Source organism: Aspergillus steynii (genome assembly GCF_002849105.1).
Source record: "Aspergillus steynii IBT 23096 chromosome Unknown P170scaffold_2, whole genome shotgun sequence".
Classification (NCBI taxonomy): Eukaryota; Fungi; Ascomycota; class Eurotiomycetes; order Eurotiales; family Aspergillaceae; genus Aspergillus; species Aspergillus steynii.
Window position 1 is genome coordinate 2,319,102 of NW_020194399.1, and position 19,071 is coordinate 2,338,172.

Below are 19,071 nucleotides of genomic sequence, written 5' to 3' on the forward strand. Positions count from 1 at the left end.
CTCGGCTGGACAAAGTACGGGGCAGTGAGCATGTCTCGTTTTCGACAGTTCGGATAGGAATTTGTGTCGAGTGCACGGAGTCCAGGTTGGATACATGGGAGCCTATCTGGTAATTTCTAGAATCGAGTCCACCGAGTCCAGGCTGCATGGCGATGCCAGGGGGAGGAATTCCCAACGGCGTCGCAGTGGAAAGACTAAAGACTAACGGGACTCCCGTGCTACGGAACTGCCTCAGGCGGTGGAGCCTCCGCGACGAGGCCAGCCAATCTGGAGGATGGTCTCGGTCGGATCCATGCGATCGTTTCTTTCGCTTTCTTTCTCTTGGGGGAGATACAGCGTACTCCGGAGTCGGCTGAGCTATCCGGTAGATGTATCCAGTATGACCTCGAGTTGCCCTGTGTCTAGGTAAGGAGAGATGGTGACTGCCAGATAAACTCTCTGGTGACAGTCCGGAAGTGCCGTACCTACTTTAGTCCTCTGGTCAGGTGCCGCACGTGCCTTACGCTCGTTTAGCTTCCCCTTTTATTAATACTGTACTGTACGCAGTCTCTCTGAAGTATACCTATGGCTATGTCCTGTCCTCGCACACATGCCAATTGCCCTCGAGATCGGACATCTTCTTGCTGGATCTACTCTCTTTGTCTCCTGCAAAATCCCTCAGTCCGATCAATTGGCCTGTCGACCCAGGGAATCCCCGAGAGCCGACAATACAGCCCCGTCCACCGCCGTAAGCCGTGGTAACGTTCCTGCGGGATCGCGTAGCCTTCGACAATCGCATCACCTTCGCCAGGAAAGGCTGCCATGTCGGCTTGAAGAAACGCAGGTCGGCAGTCAAGCTCATGTAGAATCCCCGTAGATAGTATTCCCTCTGGCCAATTCCATTCCTGCCGCCTGATGTCCCTGGTCATGACCCGATAGAAATCCGAACCTGTTTTTTTTCTTCTTTTTTACTTTTTTTTCTCTCCCTCTTTTAATCTCAACGCTCCACCAAGGCCGCCGTGCTGCTGATTCCCATCCCGGCCTGGGCGATTTCCTTTCTTTCTTTTCCCTTCGCTTCTCCCTCCTCCTCTCCTCTCGCCTTCTCCCCTCATCCCTCCCCCGTTGCCTTCCCGTGCTTCGTTCCTGATTCACGGTGGTCTGGTGCCTCTTCTTTTTTTCTCGTTTCTTTCCTTTCGTTTGGTCGCGAGTTAGTGTCGGTCTTTACCTAGAGACACTATTTTTCCGTCCCGTCGTTCTCTGCTCTCTCGCCCTCTCCCTCTTCTCCCCTCCTCCTTTCTCCCCTCTCCCCTACCGCTCCGTTGGCGTGTGTGAGAGAGACTCCAGCGACTGTCCGTTCTCCCTTCCACCAGAAGCTCTTCCGGTCTCTCGAGCGATGGCTTCCGTTTCCGCTCCCACCCCCAAGCTGGATCGCTACATTGTCATCCACGTCGCTACCACCTGCGACGAGCATGGCGTCTACGTCACCAAGGATTCCGCAGAGGTGATTGAACTGGGGTGGATCTTGTTGGATACCAAAACCTGCGAGGAGGTAAGTCGCCGTCTGATTGCTTCGTGGATATCATGGCATTTTTCCCCCTTCCCCTCCTGGATTTTTCCCCCGAGTTTTTTTTTCCTGTTCCCTGCCATCTGGCCACTGGTGGTTCAACACGAGAAAAGCTTTTTTTATTATGATTTATTTATTATTTGTTTTTTATTCTCCGTCTCATTTTGAGTGATTCGTTATTTTCGTTGGCATGGCTAATTTTTTTTCTTGCCTCGGTTTAGTTGCACCGTGAGAGCGTGCTTGTCAAGCCTGTCAACACTCCTATCACGCCTCTCTGTAGTAAGTGCATTTCACATTCCAATTCATTCCCGAGCCCTGCCTCCTGTTACCCAATCATCACCTGTGTACCTTTGCCCGTCACTTCCCTCAATTCCCGTCCCTCGTACCCTTCCCTGAACACCATCCACCACGTCTCATACCCCTCCCTCCCCTCCGGATGTATCGGTCTGCTGGTTCAATGGCTGACGGTCTCCGACAGCGAGCCTGACAACTCTGACATGGGAGCACGTCCGCTCGGCAGGTACTTTCCGCGATGCCATCACCCGCTTTGACGCCTTCGCCCAGGAACACCTCATCAACAAGAACCTGGAATTTGCCTTCGTGACGCTGGATTCGTGGGATCTTCGTGTGCAGCTGCCTCGCGAGGCCCGAGACAAGGCGGTCGTCCTCCCCGCGTACCTCCAGCACTCGCGCACCTTCGACCTGCGCACCGAATATCAGCGATGGCAGACTCACCACCCCGAGTCTCTGCCCTTCGGCCCCAGCTCGCTCTCCAACATCTGTGCCGCCCTCGAAGTCGAACCCGTTCAAACCTCCGCCCCCATCAAGCACAACCTCCCCTTCCATCTGCAGGCCTTGGCCCCCGCTTCGCCTCGACGGGCCATGGAGGAAGCCATCACCCTGGCTCGAGTGCTCCGAGGATTGATCCGCAAGTCCCAGCCGCCGCATGAACACCCCGAGATCATGACTCGCCCCATGGATGCCAGGGCCGACGTCCGGGCCTTCCTGACGGAACGCAGCAAGGTGCTGCACCTGAGCGGTCTGCCCCACGATACGACGCAGTCGGAATTGGAGAGTTGGTTCACCCAGTTTGGCGGTCGTCCCATCGCCTTCTGGACTCTCCGGACTCCGGACCAGCACAAGCCGACGGGTACCGGCTTTGCCGTTTTCTCGTCTCATGAAGAGGTATGCATCGTCTGAGGTTCATGTTTCCTTCTCCCCATTCTGACTTTCTCTAGGCCGCCGAGAGCCTCTGCATGAACGGCCGTGCTCTGAACGAGAAGGCTATCGAAGTGTCTCCCTCTTCGAGCCGCGTTCTTGACCGTGCCGCGGAGATCCTGACCCCCTTCCCCCCGTCGAAGAACCGTCCTCGCCCCGGTGACTGGACCTGCCCCTCGTGCGGATTCTCCAACTTCCAGCGCCGCACGGCCTGCTTCCGCTGCTCCTTCCCGGCTATGGCGGCTGCCCCTGACCCCATGGGATACGGGGCCTACGGATACGGACCCCCGTCGATGATGCCTCCTCACATGGGAGGCCACGGCCACGGCATGGGTCACTCCCGCGGCATGGGTGGCAGCGGTGGCGTTGTCCCCTTCCGTGCCGGTGATTGGAAGTGCGGCTCCGAGGGCTGTGGCTACCACAACTTCGCCAAGAACATCAACTGCTTGCGCTGCGGTGCCCCTCGGTCCGGAGCCGCCGTCGTTGCGGACTCCGCGTTCCCGTCGCCCATGGACCCTCCGTCCAGCTTCGGCATGGGTCCCAACTCGATGACCAGCACCCCCGCCCCCGGTCCTTTCACCTCTTCGGCCGGCGGATTCAGCGGATTCAACCAGCAGTTCGGCGGTCCCCCCAGCAGCTACGCCCTGCCGTCGGGCCTGGGAAGTGCCCCGGGTGGATATCCCCCTATGGGTCAGATGAACGCGGGATACGGCTCTAGCAACGCTTCCCACTCCGCCGCTTCCTTCGCCAACCCGGCCACCCAGGCCGCGTTCACCGGAGCCGACCACGCTACCTCGAATAGCGCTTTCTACGGCAACGAGGGATCCAACGATCCGTTTGCCTTCCTCTCCACCGGACTGGGAGGATTGACCGTTGCCGACGATGCTCACTCCCGTCGCAACGGAGCCGGAGCTAGCAAGTCCCCTGCCTAAAGTCAGACACTCAAAAAATCAAAAGCGAGGGCTTGAAGGGGCTGGGACCCGACTGTACGACTTTATTTTCTAGGTCAGGTTTCCGCACCCACTTTCTTTGTCAATATGAAGATTTCAGGTTGTTGGTATATGTGACGGGTTGATATTTGTGATCGTGCGTTTGTATAGGGAATTCTGCAGTTCTGGTGCATTTGGTTGGGAGGAGCAGGCCGGTAGCGTGTCGTCGTTTCCTCGGATTGGGATCCCCTTTTTTCTTTTCAGGCAGCCTTTTGTGTTTCATGTCAAAATTTGTTTGCGTTTTCGGTATGTCTTATTATTGCGTCTTTGGAAGCGATGTTTCAGGGGGTATAGAACACCGTCCCACCGATGGACAGCGGGACGGTTTCATACATCAATTCTCGTGCCTTTGCCTGACTCTGGGATCATTGGGTCAGGATGAGGTTTGCACTTTCACGTCATTGTTGTGCATCTCAGACGGAGCTTTTCTTTTTTCTTTTTTCTTTTTTTTTCTTTTTCTGTTGGTTTCTGGCACGACCACGGTTGAAGGGGTTCAACCATGGCATTGCATTTACTTTTCTAGATTGTTTTTTGGTTTCTGTTTTCTCAGTTCATCTCTGCACTCTTCGGCAATAGGATTCAGGAGAATCATGGTATTGATCACGGATGGGATACATTGGAACGGACTCTGTTGGGGTGTTGGGGTATCTTCCTTTTGAGCCAGCAAAATTTCAGCCAGCGATGACAGAATTGGGATGGGATCGGATTGGGATTGTGAGTGCAATATGATTTGTTCTGATGTTTCTATACATTGATTTTGTCCATCTGGTTTTTGTACTTTTCTTGAGTGGTCACTCAGTGCAGACTTAGAGGTAAAGCTACTTTGTACAGGTTCAGCTTGACAGCTCAAGGCATAAGTAACCTCAAATCCATAGCTTTATTTTGCATAGTAGAATCCCTGGAGTAGAATGAAGGCGGAGAACCTTAACCGCGCGCCAAGCGCTACGCCGGAGCTCTGGAGGCAGCCGCAGGACTCGCGTCCACATCTGTCATCCGACGGACCTCTGCCCGCCTACCTCCCATTACCATCCCATACATCTCTTGACCTGATTCCTTCCTGTCTTATTCTTTCATTCTACCGTGTCCGTTTTCTTCTAATCTCTATTCTCCCACCGATTGACCCCCCTCGCCATAATGTCCGGATACGACCGTGCTCTTTCAGGTAGGATAGCTCCAGCTACCTCAGCGGTGACGTTGATGATTTGATCTAACAATGCACAGTGTTTAGGTATGTCGGGACCGCGCAGACGACAGAACCAGTTACTGACCTGCCCACAGTCCAGACGGACACGTCTTCCAGGTTGAATATGCCATGGAGGCTGTGAAACGAGGTACGTTCCTCCGCTCCATCCCACCCACCCACGCATGCACCCACCATTCCCTAACCACCTCTCTCCACACCAGGAACCTGCGCCGTCGGCGTCAAAGGCAGCGACATCGTCGTGCTGGGCTGCGAGAAGCGCTCGGCCCTCAAGCTCCAAGACACCCGCATCACGCCGTCCAAGATCGCCGTCGTCGACAACCACGCCGTGCTGGCCTTCGCCGGCCTGAACGCCGACGCCCGCATCCTCATCGACAAGGCCCGTCTCGAGGCCCAGTCTCACCGCCTCACCGTCGAAGACCCCGTCAGCATCGAATACATCACCAAGTACATTGCCAGCGTCCAGCAGCGGTACACGCAGAGCGGAGGTGTCCGGCCCTTCGGCATCAGTACGTTGGTCGTCGGCTTCGATCCGAATGATGATGTCCCGCGCTTGTATCAGACTGAGCCGTCGGGGATTTATTCCGCTTGGTGGGTTTTCCTCGCTTTTCTTTGGGGGGGATGTTGGTTGAGGGGATGAGGATGAATGTGCGGCTAACGGGAGGGATACGCTGCAGGAAAGCCAACGCCATCGGCCGCTCGAGCAAAACCGTCCGCGAGTTCCTCGAACGCAACCACCAAGAAGACATGGACCGCGAGGCCACCATCCAACTGACCATCAAGTCGCTGCTGGAGGTCGTGCAGACCGGCGCCAAGAACATCGAGGTGGCGATCATGTCGCCCGGCCGGACGATCGAGATGCTCCCCGAGGACCAGATCGAGGCGTACGTCAAGAGCATAGAGACCGAGAAGCAGGAGGAGGCCGCCAAGAAGAAGACCGGTCGCGGGGGCACTACGACGGCGGCCATCTTGACGAGGGGTGAGGCGAGCCAGTAATCTTTCAGTCGAGTCTTGATTGATTGATTGGTTGGAGGGGTTGAGTAATTAGGTAGATGAGATAGTTACTACTAAACGTATGGTCATGTTCATTTGGTTCATTTATTTTGGTTGTCTTTAAGTAGGGTGTATTTGTCTACTTCCCTTCTAACTTTTATAACATACATCGACTCCTCAACACCACATGTCTATCTCACTCCCATACCCCAAGCCACCGACCAAACCAATCCGAACAAGAAAAATATGTCATATCATCATTACGCACAATGCAACCGAGCCAAGCCAAGTATATCAACCACCGAATCGAAGAAAAGAAATGTGTAATCGAATCAGCCCAATCGATCCGTCCCGTCCTTGATGTTGAACAGCGAGCGTTCCTCGTGGCCGCGCACTCGCTCGTCTTTGAGCATTCTATGAGAGTATAATTGTTAGCGATGCTGTCGCGGTTGCGGAAGAAAGGGAGAGGGAGGAAATACCGCGAGTCTTTCCGCGCGTCTTCTCCCTCCACCTGTAACGAGGGCTTCGGCGTCACGGCTTCGATGACGAAGTGGTTGTCGCAGTGGGGGCAGTATTCGTCGCTTTTGTAGTGTTAGTTTTGCTGATTTTGTTTGTAATGTTTCGCCCTCTCCGCGGTGTTCAGGAGAAAGCCAGGAGAAAAGAGAGGGAGGAAATTGGCGGGACAAACCTCTCTTCAAACTCCGCCGCGTCCTTCCGGAAACATTTCTTGCACTTCTTGCACGCGAAGACCTATATATCCTTGTTATTTGCTGCTCGTGTTCACCCCGTTTATAGTCTGTCCTCCGTGACCAGTCACGCGACTCCCAGAGCATACCATTTCGACCGATTTAGCCAGCATATGCGTTTCTTGTTCGAGGTGGCATTCGGCGCAGTCGAACCATTTTTTACCTGGCGGGCATAGGTTAGATTATTCCGATCACAAAGGGTCTGGTCTGGTCTGGTCGGGCTCACAGCAAGGAGATCGAATGGCGACTTGGGCGTTGAGAATGTGTTTACTGCGGGGCGCGGTCAGTGACTGAGGGGATCTCGGGGGATGGGAAGGATGGGATGATTACCACATGGTTGCTGTTCAGGTCCAAGAGGGATGGTTGAGATGATATCATACAAGAAAAGAGGATGAATGCGTGAGGAGGGCTGAGAGGACTGGGAGGACTGAGAGGGAGGAAAGGAGGCGGAGAGCGAGTTTCTCGTTCAGGCGAGGCGGAGGCTAAAAATAAGACGCCTCGATCGTTATTATTTTTATTCTTCTTCTGGTCGGTCTATTTCGGTATGCTTGATATTTTATTGGGTTTCTCTTATTTTGATTAATTATTCGATTTGCTAATCCCTGGGATTGGATCTACAGGAGGTGATTCTCGCCGTGAGCCTTAGACCGGTGGAGAGTCTCTTCATCGTCGTCATCCCCACTTCTGCCTCTCTTCTTCCTCTTCCTCTCTTTCTTCCACTCCTCCCTCCACTCTCGCTCGTCGTCGTTCTCTCCCCCTTTTCCAGTCACTCCCTCGCTCCTCTCCTCAACTCTTCAGCTCTCTCATTCAGTTCTCTCCTGCTCCCTTGCCCTCTTTCCCTCCGTCTGCATCCCCTCCTGTTCGTCCAGACTTCCGCCTAGAGCTCCGCCACACTCCCCGAATCCCCTGGGGATTTCCGCCCCGATTCTCGCCCCTACTTATTGTTCGGTGGAATTCCGCCAGTCCTCCCATCCACTCGCTCGCGTTTCCTTTCTTCGATCTTTCACTCCTCAATCTATGGTCTGTATCCTCGCAGAAGCTTCGCCGAAGACTATACGTCATGGTCATGGACGCTTTTCGCAAGGACAAGGACAACACCGATAATGCCCCCCTCGTACGTCCCCTCCCGCCCGGCTCGCCTTTGTCTAACTGTCTGTCCAGAGACCGGTGTCATCCCTGCTGTCTCATTTCGAGAACCTCTCACACCGCCGATCCCCGTCTGCCCTGCCGTGCGGCCCGCGTGACTCCTTTCTCAGATCCTCCGACGGCGACGACTTCCGCTCCTCGCGGGCGTCGCTCGATCTGCCGCGTCCACGCTCGCCTTGGAGCCAGTCTGAATCCCAGAATGGCCACACAAACGGGACCCTCCCGCGTCAGATGACGGGGTCTTCTGGCCTGCGCCAGAACCGACCCATGTCGATGAACTTCCGCTCCTCGCCTCAATTAGCGCCGACACTGACCGTCGACTCGCCGCGGTCTCCTCCGAGAGGGCTAGGAGCGTCGCTGGATCGGGCAGATGATCACTGGGCTTCTCGCACCCCTCCGAATGCCTCGCGCGAGTCACTACCCCCTAGGCCAGCTCCCCCTCCGTCGTCCTCCCTCCACCGCCCAACCACCCCCACCTTCCCGTCCTCCGTCCCGTCAGAGCAGACCCCAATGCATCGGTCTCCCGGTGCTGCGGACACGTTAGGCGTCTCGCGCGACAGTCTGTCCGAGCGAAAATTGAAGAGCGCGTCCTTGCCGCCGCCGGCGAACCGCGCCGCTAAACCCAAGATCCCCGCCAAACCAGTCGGCCTGTCATTCCAGGATAACAACTCGCTTGCTCCGCGGCATGATCGCGCTCCCTCCGAGGAGCGAGGGGTTTCGCCTTTCAGTACGCCGCCGAGCAGCCCGGAGAAGGGACCGGCGAAACCCGCGCCGACTCCTAGAACCCAGTTCCAGCGTTCCCCGTCACGGCCGACGGCGGAGCCTCCGAGTCGGCGCTCGTTCGATGTCGAGAGACCTCTGCCTACAACTACACCGCCCGTCCTGCGGGATGCGAATGATGGGTTTTCGTCGCGCAGACGGCCTGAGGCTGCGCGGGAAGGGCGGTCGTTGGTGGTGCAGATTCCCCGCGGGCCACCTCCGCCGGTGCAGCGGGAGACGATGTCCAGCGTACCATTCTCGGCCAACCGAGCCTATCAAGACAGTCCTCTCGAACGGCCGGGTCTGCCTCCTCGACATCCTTCGGTGGCGCGGCGCGTAGCTCGATCTCCATCTCGACCGGCGCACGGTTTGGATAGCCCGGCCCTGCCTTCGCCATACCCCGGAAGGCAGGACTTGCGCCAGAGTCAAATGGAGCCTCAAACGCCGCGAGCGATCCAGAGGCAACCATCGATTCCCCGCGAGACAAAACCGCCTCCTACCCCTGCTGTCCCTCCTACTCCGGCCGTCCCCGCCACACCGTCTGTTCCGGTGCGCCCAATGCCCACTTCTAATGAGAGCGAGATCAATCCTTCGGAAGAACCGGCGGTCTCACGTACGGATTACCCGGATGCCTCGGTGGCGAATCGGCGGCCGCCGCTGTTGAAGAGTGGCCCTCAAGAGATCCACACCCGGTACGATACCCGACTGATGGATGTGTGCGGCAAGCATGTATGCACCACCGGGTACCTTACTCGGGTTTGGGACTTGACCACCGGCGAACAGATCATGAGTCTCAGCCATGGGGAGACTGTCAAGTGTCTGTCTTTGGCGTTCAAGCCTGGAAATGGTCTGGAGGATGAAGGGCAGCGGATTTGGCTGGGCACGAATGGCGGCGAACTGCTCGAAGTCGATATCGCCACGCAGTCCGTGGTTTCGTCGCGGTCTTATCCCTCTCGACGCGAGATTATCAAGATCCTCCGATGTAAGAAGGACATGTGGACCCTGGATGACGAAGGTCGCCTGCTCGTCTGGCCCCCTGACGAGACAGGGACCCCCAACCTTCAGTACAGCTACCACAACCCCTACGACCGGGTCGTGAAGGGGCACAGCTTCTCGCTTGTTGTCGGCGACAAACTGTGGCTAGCCACCGGCCGAGAAGTGCATATCTATCGACCGAACGCCCGCGACGACGTGACGTTCAAGGTCCTGAAGAAGCCGCTCGGGTCGCAGCATACAGGGGATGTCACGTCTGGCGCGTATACCACCAAGGATGGAGGCCGGGTGTACCTGGGCCATGCCGACGGCAAGGTGACGGTGTACTCGGCGCACGATTACTCTTGCCTGGCGGTCGTCAACGTCAGCGTCTACAAGATCAACTGTCTGGGCATAGTTGGAGACTACCTCTGGGCGGCGTACAAGACCGGTATGATCTACGTTTACGACACGAGGACCAATCCGTGGGTGGTGATGAAGGATTGGCGCGCACACGATAGCCCGGTATCGAGTTTCTTGCTTGATACGAGTAGCGTGTGGACGATGAACCGGCTGCAAGTGACGTCGCTTGGAACGGACAATTGCATTCGTCTGTGGGACGGCATGCTGGAGGATGATTGGCTCGGTAGGTTCTCTGACTCCGTCTGATATGAGAATCTAGCTAACTTTGTAGAAACTCGAATGCAAAAACGCGACGTCGAGTTCTGCACTTTCCGCGAAATCCACGCCGCCATTGTGACTTGGAACGCCGGTGCCTCGACGCCTGGCAGCGTGCGCGCGTCTCAATTCATCGCCGACGCCATCCACCCGGAGAACCCGCCGGAGATCATCGTTTTCGGATTCCAGGAACTAGTGGACTTGGAAAACAAGAAGATCACAGCCAGTATGTACCATGCACATCCTGGATTGAGACGTGCTAATCCTCGCAGAGAGTTTACTTCTCGGAAGCAAGAAGAAAGAAAGCGGAGAGAAGGAACACATGAGTCGGCAGTATCGAGTCTGGATGGAACACCTCACCCGGTGCATCAACGACTGCATGCCCTTGGAAGAGTCGTACGTTCTCTTGCACAGCGCCAATCTGATCGGACTGTTCACGTGCGTCTTTGTGAAACACAAAGAACGACAACGCATCAAGAACGTCAGCGCTGCCGAGGTGAAGCGAGGTATGGGTGGGTTGCATGGGAATAAGGTGTGTTGCTCTACCTTTGGCAATAGAATCCTGCTAATTCTCTAGGGTGCACTTATTCTTCGGTTCGTGCTCGATGATAGCTCCCTGTGCTTCGTGAATTGCCATTTGGCCGCGGGACAGACGCAGACGGCCTCTCGCAACAACGATATCGCCGGGATCCTAGAGTCCGAGTCCCTGCCTATGGAGAGCAGCCTCGCTACGCGGGCAGACCATTTCGTCAGCGGCGGAGACGGCTCGATGATCATGGACCACGAGATTTGTCTGCTGAACGGCGATCTGAACTACCGCATCGACTCCATCCCCCGCAACGTAATCATCGAAGCCATCCGGCAGAACAACCTGACCAAACTGCTCGATCGCGACCAGCTGCTGGCATCGCGTCGCAAGAACCCAGGCTTCCGCCTGCGGTCGTTCAACGAGTCCCCGATCGCCTTCGCGCCGACGTACAAGTATGACGTGGGGACGGACGACTACGACTCCAGCGACAAGAAGCGGTCTCCGGCCTGGTGCGACCGCATTCTGTACCGCGGGCTCGGACGCGTCAAGCAGCTCGAGTACCGACGTCACGAGGTGCGCGCGTCCGACCACCGACCCGTCAGCGCGGCCTTCAAACTGCGCATCAAGACAGTGCGACAGACCGAGCGGGCCGTTACGTGGGAAAGCTGCCAACAGGAGTTCCAGAAGGAAAAGCGACGATTGGCATCGGAAGCGAGGTATGCTTTCTAATCTGTTGCATCGGAGTTGTAATTACTAACGAATCCACAGTATCGAATACCTCATCAGCGTCCTCGGAACCGATCCCCAACAAGCCCGAGCGTTGATTCTCGGCGGGGGCTGTTAATCGTTCCGCTGGTATCCTCGTCGATGCTCGGTGCCCGAGACAGACAGTTCAATTTCCTATAGAGCGCACACAAGCTGTGTATGTATGACTTACGATTCACGATAGACATGTATGATGATGGAAGTTTGGGGTTAGAGTAGAGTGGATGGGAGGATGGGAGGATGGTTATAATTTTAATGGTGTATATAAGTGGTTGGGAGCAGTAGTGGATTCCGGTGATAATCAATAGATTTTGATTTCTGGCTGTTGGTCCGGTGTTTATGTAGTTTGGATTGTAGTTGGTTGCTCTAGCAGTATGGATAGTTAGTTAGGACGGGGTAATTGTTGGCCTTGACTAGAGGGAGAAGTAGACGAGATGGGTGGAACAGTAACTAAAGAGGCATACTACATACATATCTGCATGATGATCTGGCAATTTATACTACAGACCTATATAACCATCTCAAGTAGCCTAAACTAGATCGACCAGAAAACACAGAACCACCCGTACCTTAGTATGAGTAGTAGCAGTATACCGAGGTCCAAATCCTAACCAGTAGTATAAGCCCATCACCTCTAAACCAAAAGCATACTTATGAATAACAACCTATGCTAAAATCATACTATGAATCCCACTTCTCCGCATTTCGGTTATACTAGACCCTAACTATCCCTGTTTATATTCTAGACCGTAAGTCGGCTATTCCGTTTTCGACACGGATGATGCCCGCATCGCTAAGGACGTCCTCCGAGTAAGTATATGCATCTGATTTGATCTTTTTGCAGTTAGCAGTTAAGCTGTTTGTTCGCTTGGTTGGCACTGCATCGGCGGCCGAGTCTGCTTGCGTCTCGTGTTACTTACTCTCTCAATTTCCGTTTTTTATATTGCATTGTGCATCGTGTCCTACGTTATATACTCTCGGATGGGAATGTTCGATATCAATTATTGTAACCCAATGATATCTAGTTGCTGGACTAGACTAGCTACCTACCTAGTGAGTATAATTAACTCGATAGATTAATCGATCTGCACGCCACGCCGTACGGTGCAGAGGAACGGCAAGTAGACCGAGTGGGCGGTACAGGGCATAGTGCGGAGAGAGTAGGGACTTGGACTCGAGAGTGCATATAAGAAGAGGATTTCTCCTTTGCTTTTTGGTTCTGGTCTAGATAACGTCTTTACCGGGTGGGACTTGTCTATTCTGTTTCCAATTCCAGTGGTTAGGCGGTTGAGTTATTCTATACCGATACTATAGTAGGCTCTCGTACCGTGCTGCGGTCCCGATGAAGATGAAGATGGATTCATTCCGGACTCTCGCTGGGATCCTCCTCTCTGCTGCGGCGGTAGAAGGACTGGTGAGGCCGGGTGGTGTGGTATGTTTTCACTCTATCTCTTCCTTTTCTTGATACTACCCGTTACTATATACTTGCTCTATAGTTCTACTATCGAGAGCGAGAGCTCAGCACAACTACACAACCCCATACCTACTTCCCAATATCCATCTACCTCCCAAAAGATGAAGATACTAATATTCATAGGGCCGCGTCCCCGCCCTAGGCTGGAACTCCTGGAACGCCTTCGCCTGCGACATTAACGCCACCAAGGTGCTGACTGCCGCGCGGCAGGTCCTGGACCTGGGCTTGAAGGATCTGGGATATGAGTATATTAATAGTATTTTCCCTCCCTTTCTCTTCTATTCTGTTCTAGTTGCGTTGCAAGGGTTGAGTCAGCTAGACATACACATACATCTCAGCATGGCCACGGCCAATGGATAGGTTCAAGCTAATGCTAATGATTGACAGTCGACGACTGCTGGTCCATCAAAAGCCAACGAGACCCCGTCACGAAACGCATGATTCCCGACCCGATCAAGTTCCCCGACGGTATCTCCGGCGTCGCAGATGAGATCCATCGGTTGGGACTGAAGGTGGGGATCTATAGTAGTACGTTCCCCTCCCTCTCCCCCTCGACATCTACACAAGTGAACATGCGAACATCACAACGAATGCTAATAATCCAAGGCGCCGGGACCGAAACCTGCGCCGGCTATCCCGCCAGCCTAGGCTACGAGCGCATCGACGCCCAGACCTTCGCCGACTGGGGGATTGACTGTACTCCCCCCTCTCCCCTCTCCCCTATTTGAATATGCTGACGCACTATAGATTTGAAATACGACAACTGCGGCGTCCCCTCCAACTGGACCGACCTCTACACCTACTGCGTCCCCGACTTCACCAACGGCAACCACTTCCCGAACGGCAGCTGTCCGGACCTCGAGATGCCGGCGCCGGAAGGGTACGACTGGCGGGAATCGAATACGGCGCGTCGGTACCGGAGGATGCGCGATGCGCTGCTGTCCGTGAACCGCACGATTGCGTATTCCCTGTGCGTCTGGGGTCAAGGCGATGTTGGGACCTGGGGCAATGAGACGGGGAATTCGTGGAGGATTAGTGGGGATATTACTCGTACGTCCTCTCCCCTTCTTCTTGTGTTGGATGTTGGGGTGAAGTTGGATATCCAATGTCTCTTGTTCATACAGGACATGAGATGAGATGAGATGACATGACATGACATGACCCTAAGTCTGAACCTATGCTAACGAGGACAATGGGAAAACAGCAAGCTGGACGCGCATCGCCGACCTCGCGAACCAGAATACCTTCCTCCTCAACGACGCCGACTTCTGGGGCTATCCGGACCCGGACATGCTAGAGGTCGGAAACGGGAACCTGACGGTAGCCGAGAACAGGGCGCATTTCGCGCTGTGGGCGGTCATGAAGGCGCCGTTGATTATTGGGACGCCGGTATCTCCTCCTCTCCTTTTCCTTTTCCTTCTTTCCCTGGCCTCTTCCCTCTTCCTCTCCCCAGTTCTTCGAGTGAAGAGGAAAGCTAACAAGTATACATGTATAGCTCGACAAAATCTCCCCAGAACATGTGGCTATTCTCAAAAACAAATACCTGATCGACTTCAACCAAGACCCCGTGGTCGGGCGGCCCGCGTACCCGTTCAAATGGGGGTACAACGCAGACTGGACCTTCGACCCGCTTCATCCGGCGGAGTACTGGTCCGGGGACTCGTATAATCTGGGCGGAACGCTGGTTCTGATGCTGAATAGTGAAGAGGAGACGGGGCTGCGGAGGGCGCGGTGGAGCGAGGTTCCGGAGTTGGAGGTCTCGAAGGATGAGAAGGGGGAGGGTGGGGAGGAGGTCGGGTTTGAGGTGATTGATATTTGGTCCGGGGAGAATTTGGGGTGTGTGAGGGGGGGGATTGCGAGGGAGGTGCAGGGGCATGATGTTGTTGGGTTTGTGGTTATGAGGAGGTGTTAGTTTATGGGTTTGTTTTATTTGGGGATAGGGTTGGAGATGGATGGATGAAAAAGGCAATCAAATGCTATACAATCATCTAGCAGGCTAAGCTCCAGGGTATATCATTATGCCAACCCACTCCACTCCACCACACTATCTACCGCCATAGATCCTGTCGACTATCTCGCTTGCTCCATCCGCCGCTGCTCTGCGGCCGCTCGTCCGCCGGCACCGCCAGGAAGCCTCCGAATCCGTTCCCGACCAGCACGCTGCGCCGCGCATCGCCTCCCCACGTCCGGCTCAGCTGCGCGTCGTGCAGACTGACCGGGCGCGTCGTGCTGTCGCGTCGTCCCCGGGTGGCCGGCGGCTCGTACGGCGTGAAGTTCCACTCCAGCTCGTCCAGGCCCTTGCTGTAGACGTTCAGCGGCTGCGTCAGCACGCCGGCGCCCAGCTGCGGACCGCTCTCGCCGCCGCCGAACAGCCGCGGCGGCGGCGCCAGCAGCAGCGTCTCGGGGAAGTTGGAGTCGCGCACGTAGAGCTCGCGCAGGGCCGGCAGCGCGTTGGACATGAGGCTCGACACCAGGTAGGAGTAGTAGGAGGACGCCACGGGCGGCATGCCGTACTGGCCCGCCTCCGAGGTGACCTCGAAGTGCAGCGTGTCGAGCGTGCGCGACGCCATGGGCGGGATCTGCTCGGCCGGGAACGACCGCGTCACGGACTGGGCCACCGACAGCGCCACGAGGTCCGGCGCCGCCGCCAGGATCTGGTGCAGCGTCGACGGCGCCACCCCCGTGTTCGACAGCGTCAGGTACCGCAGCGCCCGGCGGTGCACGGGGATCGACAGGTACGCGACGATGCCGCCGGCCGTCACGCCGGGGCAGTCGCGGATGGTCAGGCGCTCGACCGCCGGGAAGGGCGGCAGGGCCTGCGACGGCGCGAAGCAGGCGTCGTCGAGCCACGAGAGGTCGTCCAGCGTCAGGTCGCGCAGCTGCGGGAACGACCCGAGTCCGAACCGCAGGATGTTCGGCTCGACGTGCAGGCGCTGCAGCTCCAGGATCTCCAGGTTCCCCCACGGCGGGGCGCCCGAGAGCTGGGCGAAGCTGCCCTCGGCGCCGTGGCGGTAGGCCATGCGCCGGATGTCCGGGCAGCGGGCCATGAGTTCTTGTTTCAGGGCGAGACACGACGGGTCGTCGCTGTAGATGCCGGCGGGCAGGTCGACGTAGCGCAGGTTGGGCAGCACGGAGATGGTGCGGGCGATCTCGGCCTTGTTGGCCTCGCGGGTCATGTAGGGCATGCGCAGGGAGAGCACCAGGTTCCCCAGACCTTGGGACTGTCGCACGGTCTGCATGAAGAGCGAGAGGCGGACCTGGGGGGCGTCGATGGGGTCGGCGTTGCGATCGAAGAACGAGCGGCGTTTTCGCTTGGCGGCCAGTTCCAGCTCGAGTTCGCAGTAGTGGACGGGATCGATGCGGACGTGAGCATATCTAGGGGAGATCAAAAGGTTAGATTCGAGAGGTGCAAAAGTGGAAGAACGTACAGCAGTCGGCGCGCCTCTAGAAACCAGCGCTTGCACACGACGGCGCAGTGGGCCAGGTCGCGCATATCACACAGCATGCAGCCATCCTCGGTCATGGATTCCTCGGAGGTTTCGTAGGAGCCATCGTTGGCATGGGGGCAGACGTGGATCAAAATGCGAGCGAGGACCTGAGGCGGGAGTTTCTTGGTGTGATCGCCGCCGGTGATGTTGACGGGCATGCGAGGAAGGGGATCGTGAGTGCGGAGATGGTCGTAGCTGACGGCGTTGCTCTTCCCCGCACGGCCGAGGCTCTTGGATCGTTTGCGCAGACGACTAAGGAAGCCCATGATTCATGAGATCGGAGATGTTGGTTGGGTTGCTGGCAGGGAGGGAGCGTTGGAACTAGCGCACGAGAAAGAAAGAGAGGGAGTGGAGAGTCGGGGCCAAAAGAAAGAACACGACCGACCAGACGAACGCCGGGGGAGCAGCACTTAAGAAGCCGAAACTAAAAGTAAGCGACGATCGACGGAAATTACGGAGAAAGACAGAGTCCAATTAATGGCGCGGTATAAATATAGAAGTGCTGGGGGAGTAGACGCCAGCCTACCGGATGGAGTAACGTCTTTGTCCGGATTGGCGATCGTCGGGAGGAGGAAGTAGGGATTCAGGGATCATTTGGACTGTTTACCAGGGAGTTATTATTATTATTATTCCAATCGTTGCGATAATTATCCGTTATTAGTTATGATTTGAATGAAGTCCGCATAATCCAGGATGGGCCTCAGGCGCCAATGCCAGCGTTTCAGGCGGCTGACTCAGCGTTAGTCTAGCCTTGTTGGGTTAGTCCTCCGACCGTTTTGTCATCCTTTGTACATCTGCGGTCTCGACTCTTTTCCATTCCACTTCGATAGACCGTATAGAGACCTTTCTATCTTCTTAGCATTGTGTCTAGATGTCCTTTTGATTTATGCCAGTCATTTCCCCGGACATCCTCCACACCCCCTCTGACATCGCCATGACATCATCTGCCTGGTCCATCAGGATTCCTTGGCCGATGACATCGATGCTGTCGTATTTGTATAAGATCGGACATCCATGGCTGAAACCTCGTATAAATAGCATCCTGACTACCTGGACTGAACGTGAAATAACCCAATCTTTCTAACCACAATGACGGAAATCGGCGAAGCAGGGGGCCAACCCTTCCCCAACCCCATGGCCGGCACGACAAAGGAAGCATACTGGAAGCACCGCGCTCCCTACAAGATGCAATCCGCCGAGGAATTTGGCCGCGTCCAATGGCACGGGAAATGCCAGTGCGGCCAGGTGCGGTTCAAGCTGAATCGCGAGCGGCCGCTGCGGTCGAAATACTGCCACTGTCGCAACTGTCAGCTACTGCACGGTAAGAACGGAGTCTCATCGCCTGACGCAGGGGTTAATTGAGACAGGCGCCCCCTTCCAATGGGCGGCCATCTTCCACAAAACCGACGTCGCCTTCGTCAACGGCGCCGACGGGTTGGCGTTCTATTCGGCGGGCGATCGCACGCGCGAGTACGAGACGCCGACGAAGCTGAGCTGCTCGTACTGTCGCACGCCGATCATGGACGAGGGGCGCAATATGTGCATGGTGTTTCCGACGACCATCGAGCACGGGTCGTCGGATCGCGAGGTGCAGGAGTGGCGGGAGGCGTTTGCCGTTGAGTGCGTTCCTGCTGTTACCTACAACTTACTCTGGATAGAGGGACTAGATACTAACGAAGTACTCGTAGGTGTCATATCTTCTACAGCGCGCGGGCCGTCGACATGCCGGACGGGAAACCCAAATGGTCGGGATTGGACGGGCACAGCGATCAATTGGAGTAAACTAGACTACCTGCCTAGTATTAGTGTCTAGTGCTGGTGGTAGAGACAGGGATGGAGGCCTGTACTTTTAATTTCTGTACGAATAGCATCTTCTATATTTATCCGCGTTGCCTTTCTTTGTCTTGCCCGCCCCCTGCGCCATCCGATTTCAACCACCCCAACTGATCTGCAATCGCAAACAACAGCCATCCGGTTTCTTCCCATTAATCGTCAATCATCAACCCCAACCAGTCCATCCAACCTGAAACGAACCTCCAAAAATGAGCACCACCACCACCTTCTCCCCCCTCCCCAGCTACCTCCTCGGCGCGCTCTGCCTGGTCCTCGGCCTCAACAGCTTCCTGCGCCCCTCCAACGAATATCCCCGATTCGGCCTGCCCTTTGAATCTGCACCGGCGCGTAAACCGTCCAAACCCACCAACGGTGCTAACGCCAACGCCAACTGCATCAGCCCCCTGATCCACCTCAAGGGCATCCGCGAGACCAGCTACGGCCTGGCCCTGATCGCTCTGCAGCTCCAGCGCCAGGAGACCGCGGTGACCACCATGGCGGCGATCTGTGCGTTTGCGGGCCTCGGCGACGCGGTGGTGGTGTGGCGGTTTGGGAATGAGGAGTTCCGCAAGAAGGCGATGGGGCATGGGCTGGCGTTTTTGGGGTTTGGGGGGTGGGCGCTGTGGAGGGTTTTTTCTTGATTTGATCTGGGGTTTAGATCGATTTAGTCGGAGGATTGGGGAGATGGATTTTATTTTACGGAGTACTCCTATCGGTTCGGGTGATGGTTGTTTATT

At 56.0% G+C, this 19,071-nt stretch overlaps 9 protein-coding genes across 9 annotated transcripts; 7 read left to right on the forward strand and 2 right to left on the reverse strand.

Annotated features, from left to right (window-relative positions):
* The first annotated feature begins 1,140 nt into the window (after nt 1-1,140).
* Nucleotides 1,141-3,832, forward strand: P170DRAFT_96559 (putative RNA binding protein (Arp)). Its single transcript, XM_024855458.1, has 4 exons — nt 1,141-1,528; nt 1,765-1,822; nt 2,022-2,728; nt 2,782-3,832. Exons 1-4 carry the CDS (start codon nt 1,373-1,375, stop codon nt 3,691-3,693), a joined length of 1,833 nt encoding a protein of 610 aa, XP_024707422.1. The 5' UTR covers nt 1,141-1,372; the 3' UTR covers nt 3,694-3,832.
* On the forward strand, nt 3,802-4,618 carry P170DRAFT_96725 (uncharacterized protein). Its single transcript, XM_024855459.1, has one exon. It carries the CDS (start codon nt 3,972-3,974, stop codon nt 4,407-4,409), a length of 438 nt encoding a protein of 145 aa, XP_024707423.1. The 5' UTR covers nt 3,802-3,971; the 3' UTR covers nt 4,410-4,618.
* A 133-nt stretch (nt 4,619-4,751) lies between these two features.
* pre6 (proteasome core particle subunit alpha 4) lies at nt 4,752-6,018 on the forward strand. Its single transcript, XM_024848617.1, has 5 exons — nt 4,752-4,912; nt 4,972-4,978; nt 5,029-5,081; nt 5,155-5,542; nt 5,629-6,018. The coding sequence occupies exons 1-5, from the start codon at nt 4,885-4,887 to the stop codon at nt 5,945-5,947; spliced, it is 795 nt and encodes a 264-aa protein (XP_024707424.1). The 5' UTR covers nt 4,752-4,884; the 3' UTR covers nt 5,948-6,018.
* An 80-nt stretch (nt 6,019-6,098) lies between these two features.
* Nucleotides 6,099-7,025, reverse strand: P170DRAFT_506991 (CHY zinc finger protein; the record flags this gene model as incomplete). Its single annotated transcript, XM_024854434.1, has 6 exons — nt 6,099-6,358; nt 6,424-6,525; nt 6,633-6,694; nt 6,780-6,853; nt 6,917-6,960; nt 7,021-7,025. 6 exons carry the CDS (start codon nt 7,023-7,025, stop codon nt 6,277-6,279), a joined length of 369 nt encoding a protein of 122 aa, XP_024707425.1. The 3' UTR covers nt 6,099-6,276.
* Nucleotides 7,026-7,750: 725 nt separating this feature from the next.
* P170DRAFT_423029 (putative inositol polyphosphate phosphatase) lies at nt 7,751-11,618 on the forward strand (the record flags this gene model as incomplete). Its single annotated transcript, XM_024847480.1, has 6 exons — nt 7,751-7,804; nt 7,852-10,213; nt 10,262-10,471; nt 10,518-10,777; nt 10,823-11,490; nt 11,543-11,618. The coding sequence occupies 6 exons, from the start codon at nt 7,751-7,753 to the stop codon at nt 11,616-11,618; spliced, it is 3,630 nt and encodes a 1,209-aa protein (XP_024707426.1).
* A 1,275-nt stretch (nt 11,619-12,893) lies between these two features.
* Nucleotides 12,894-14,993, forward strand: P170DRAFT_488622 (glycoside hydrolase family 27 protein; the record flags this gene model as incomplete). The annotated part of the gene is made up of 7 exons (XM_024853972.1): nt 12,894-12,971; nt 13,137-13,269; nt 13,401-13,541; nt 13,620-13,709; nt 13,761-14,063; nt 14,218-14,402; nt 14,509-14,993. The coding sequence occupies 7 exons, from the start codon at nt 12,894-12,896 to the stop codon at nt 14,923-14,925; spliced, it is 1,347 nt and encodes a 448-aa protein (XP_024707427.1). The 3' UTR covers nt 14,926-14,993.
* Nucleotides 14,971-16,877, reverse strand: P170DRAFT_433972 (F-box domain protein). The gene is made up of 2 exons (XM_024848618.1): nt 16,442-16,877; nt 14,971-16,388 (listed from the first exon to the last, which is right to left on the reverse strand). Exons 1-2 carry the CDS (start codon nt 16,765-16,767, stop codon nt 15,062-15,064), a joined length of 1,653 nt encoding a protein of 550 aa, XP_024707428.1. The 5' UTR covers nt 16,768-16,877; the 3' UTR covers nt 14,971-15,061.
* Nucleotides 16,878-17,352: 475 nt separating this feature from the next.
* Nucleotides 17,353-18,359, forward strand: P170DRAFT_377638 (GFA family protein). Its single transcript, XM_024845410.1, has 3 exons — nt 17,353-17,822; nt 17,869-18,121; nt 18,190-18,359. Exons 1-3 carry the CDS (start codon nt 17,591-17,593, stop codon nt 18,281-18,283), a joined length of 579 nt encoding a protein of 192 aa, XP_024707429.1. The 5' UTR covers nt 17,353-17,590; the 3' UTR covers nt 18,284-18,359.
* A 184-nt stretch (nt 18,360-18,543) lies between these two features.
* Nucleotides 18,544-18,975, forward strand: P170DRAFT_472037 (DUF4267 domain-containing protein; the record flags this gene model as incomplete). The annotated part of the gene is made up of 1 exon (XM_024852900.1): nt 18,544-18,975. One exon carries the CDS (start codon nt 18,544-18,546, stop codon nt 18,973-18,975), a length of 432 nt encoding a protein of 143 aa, XP_024707430.1.
* Nucleotides 18,976-19,071: the final 96 nt, after the last annotated feature.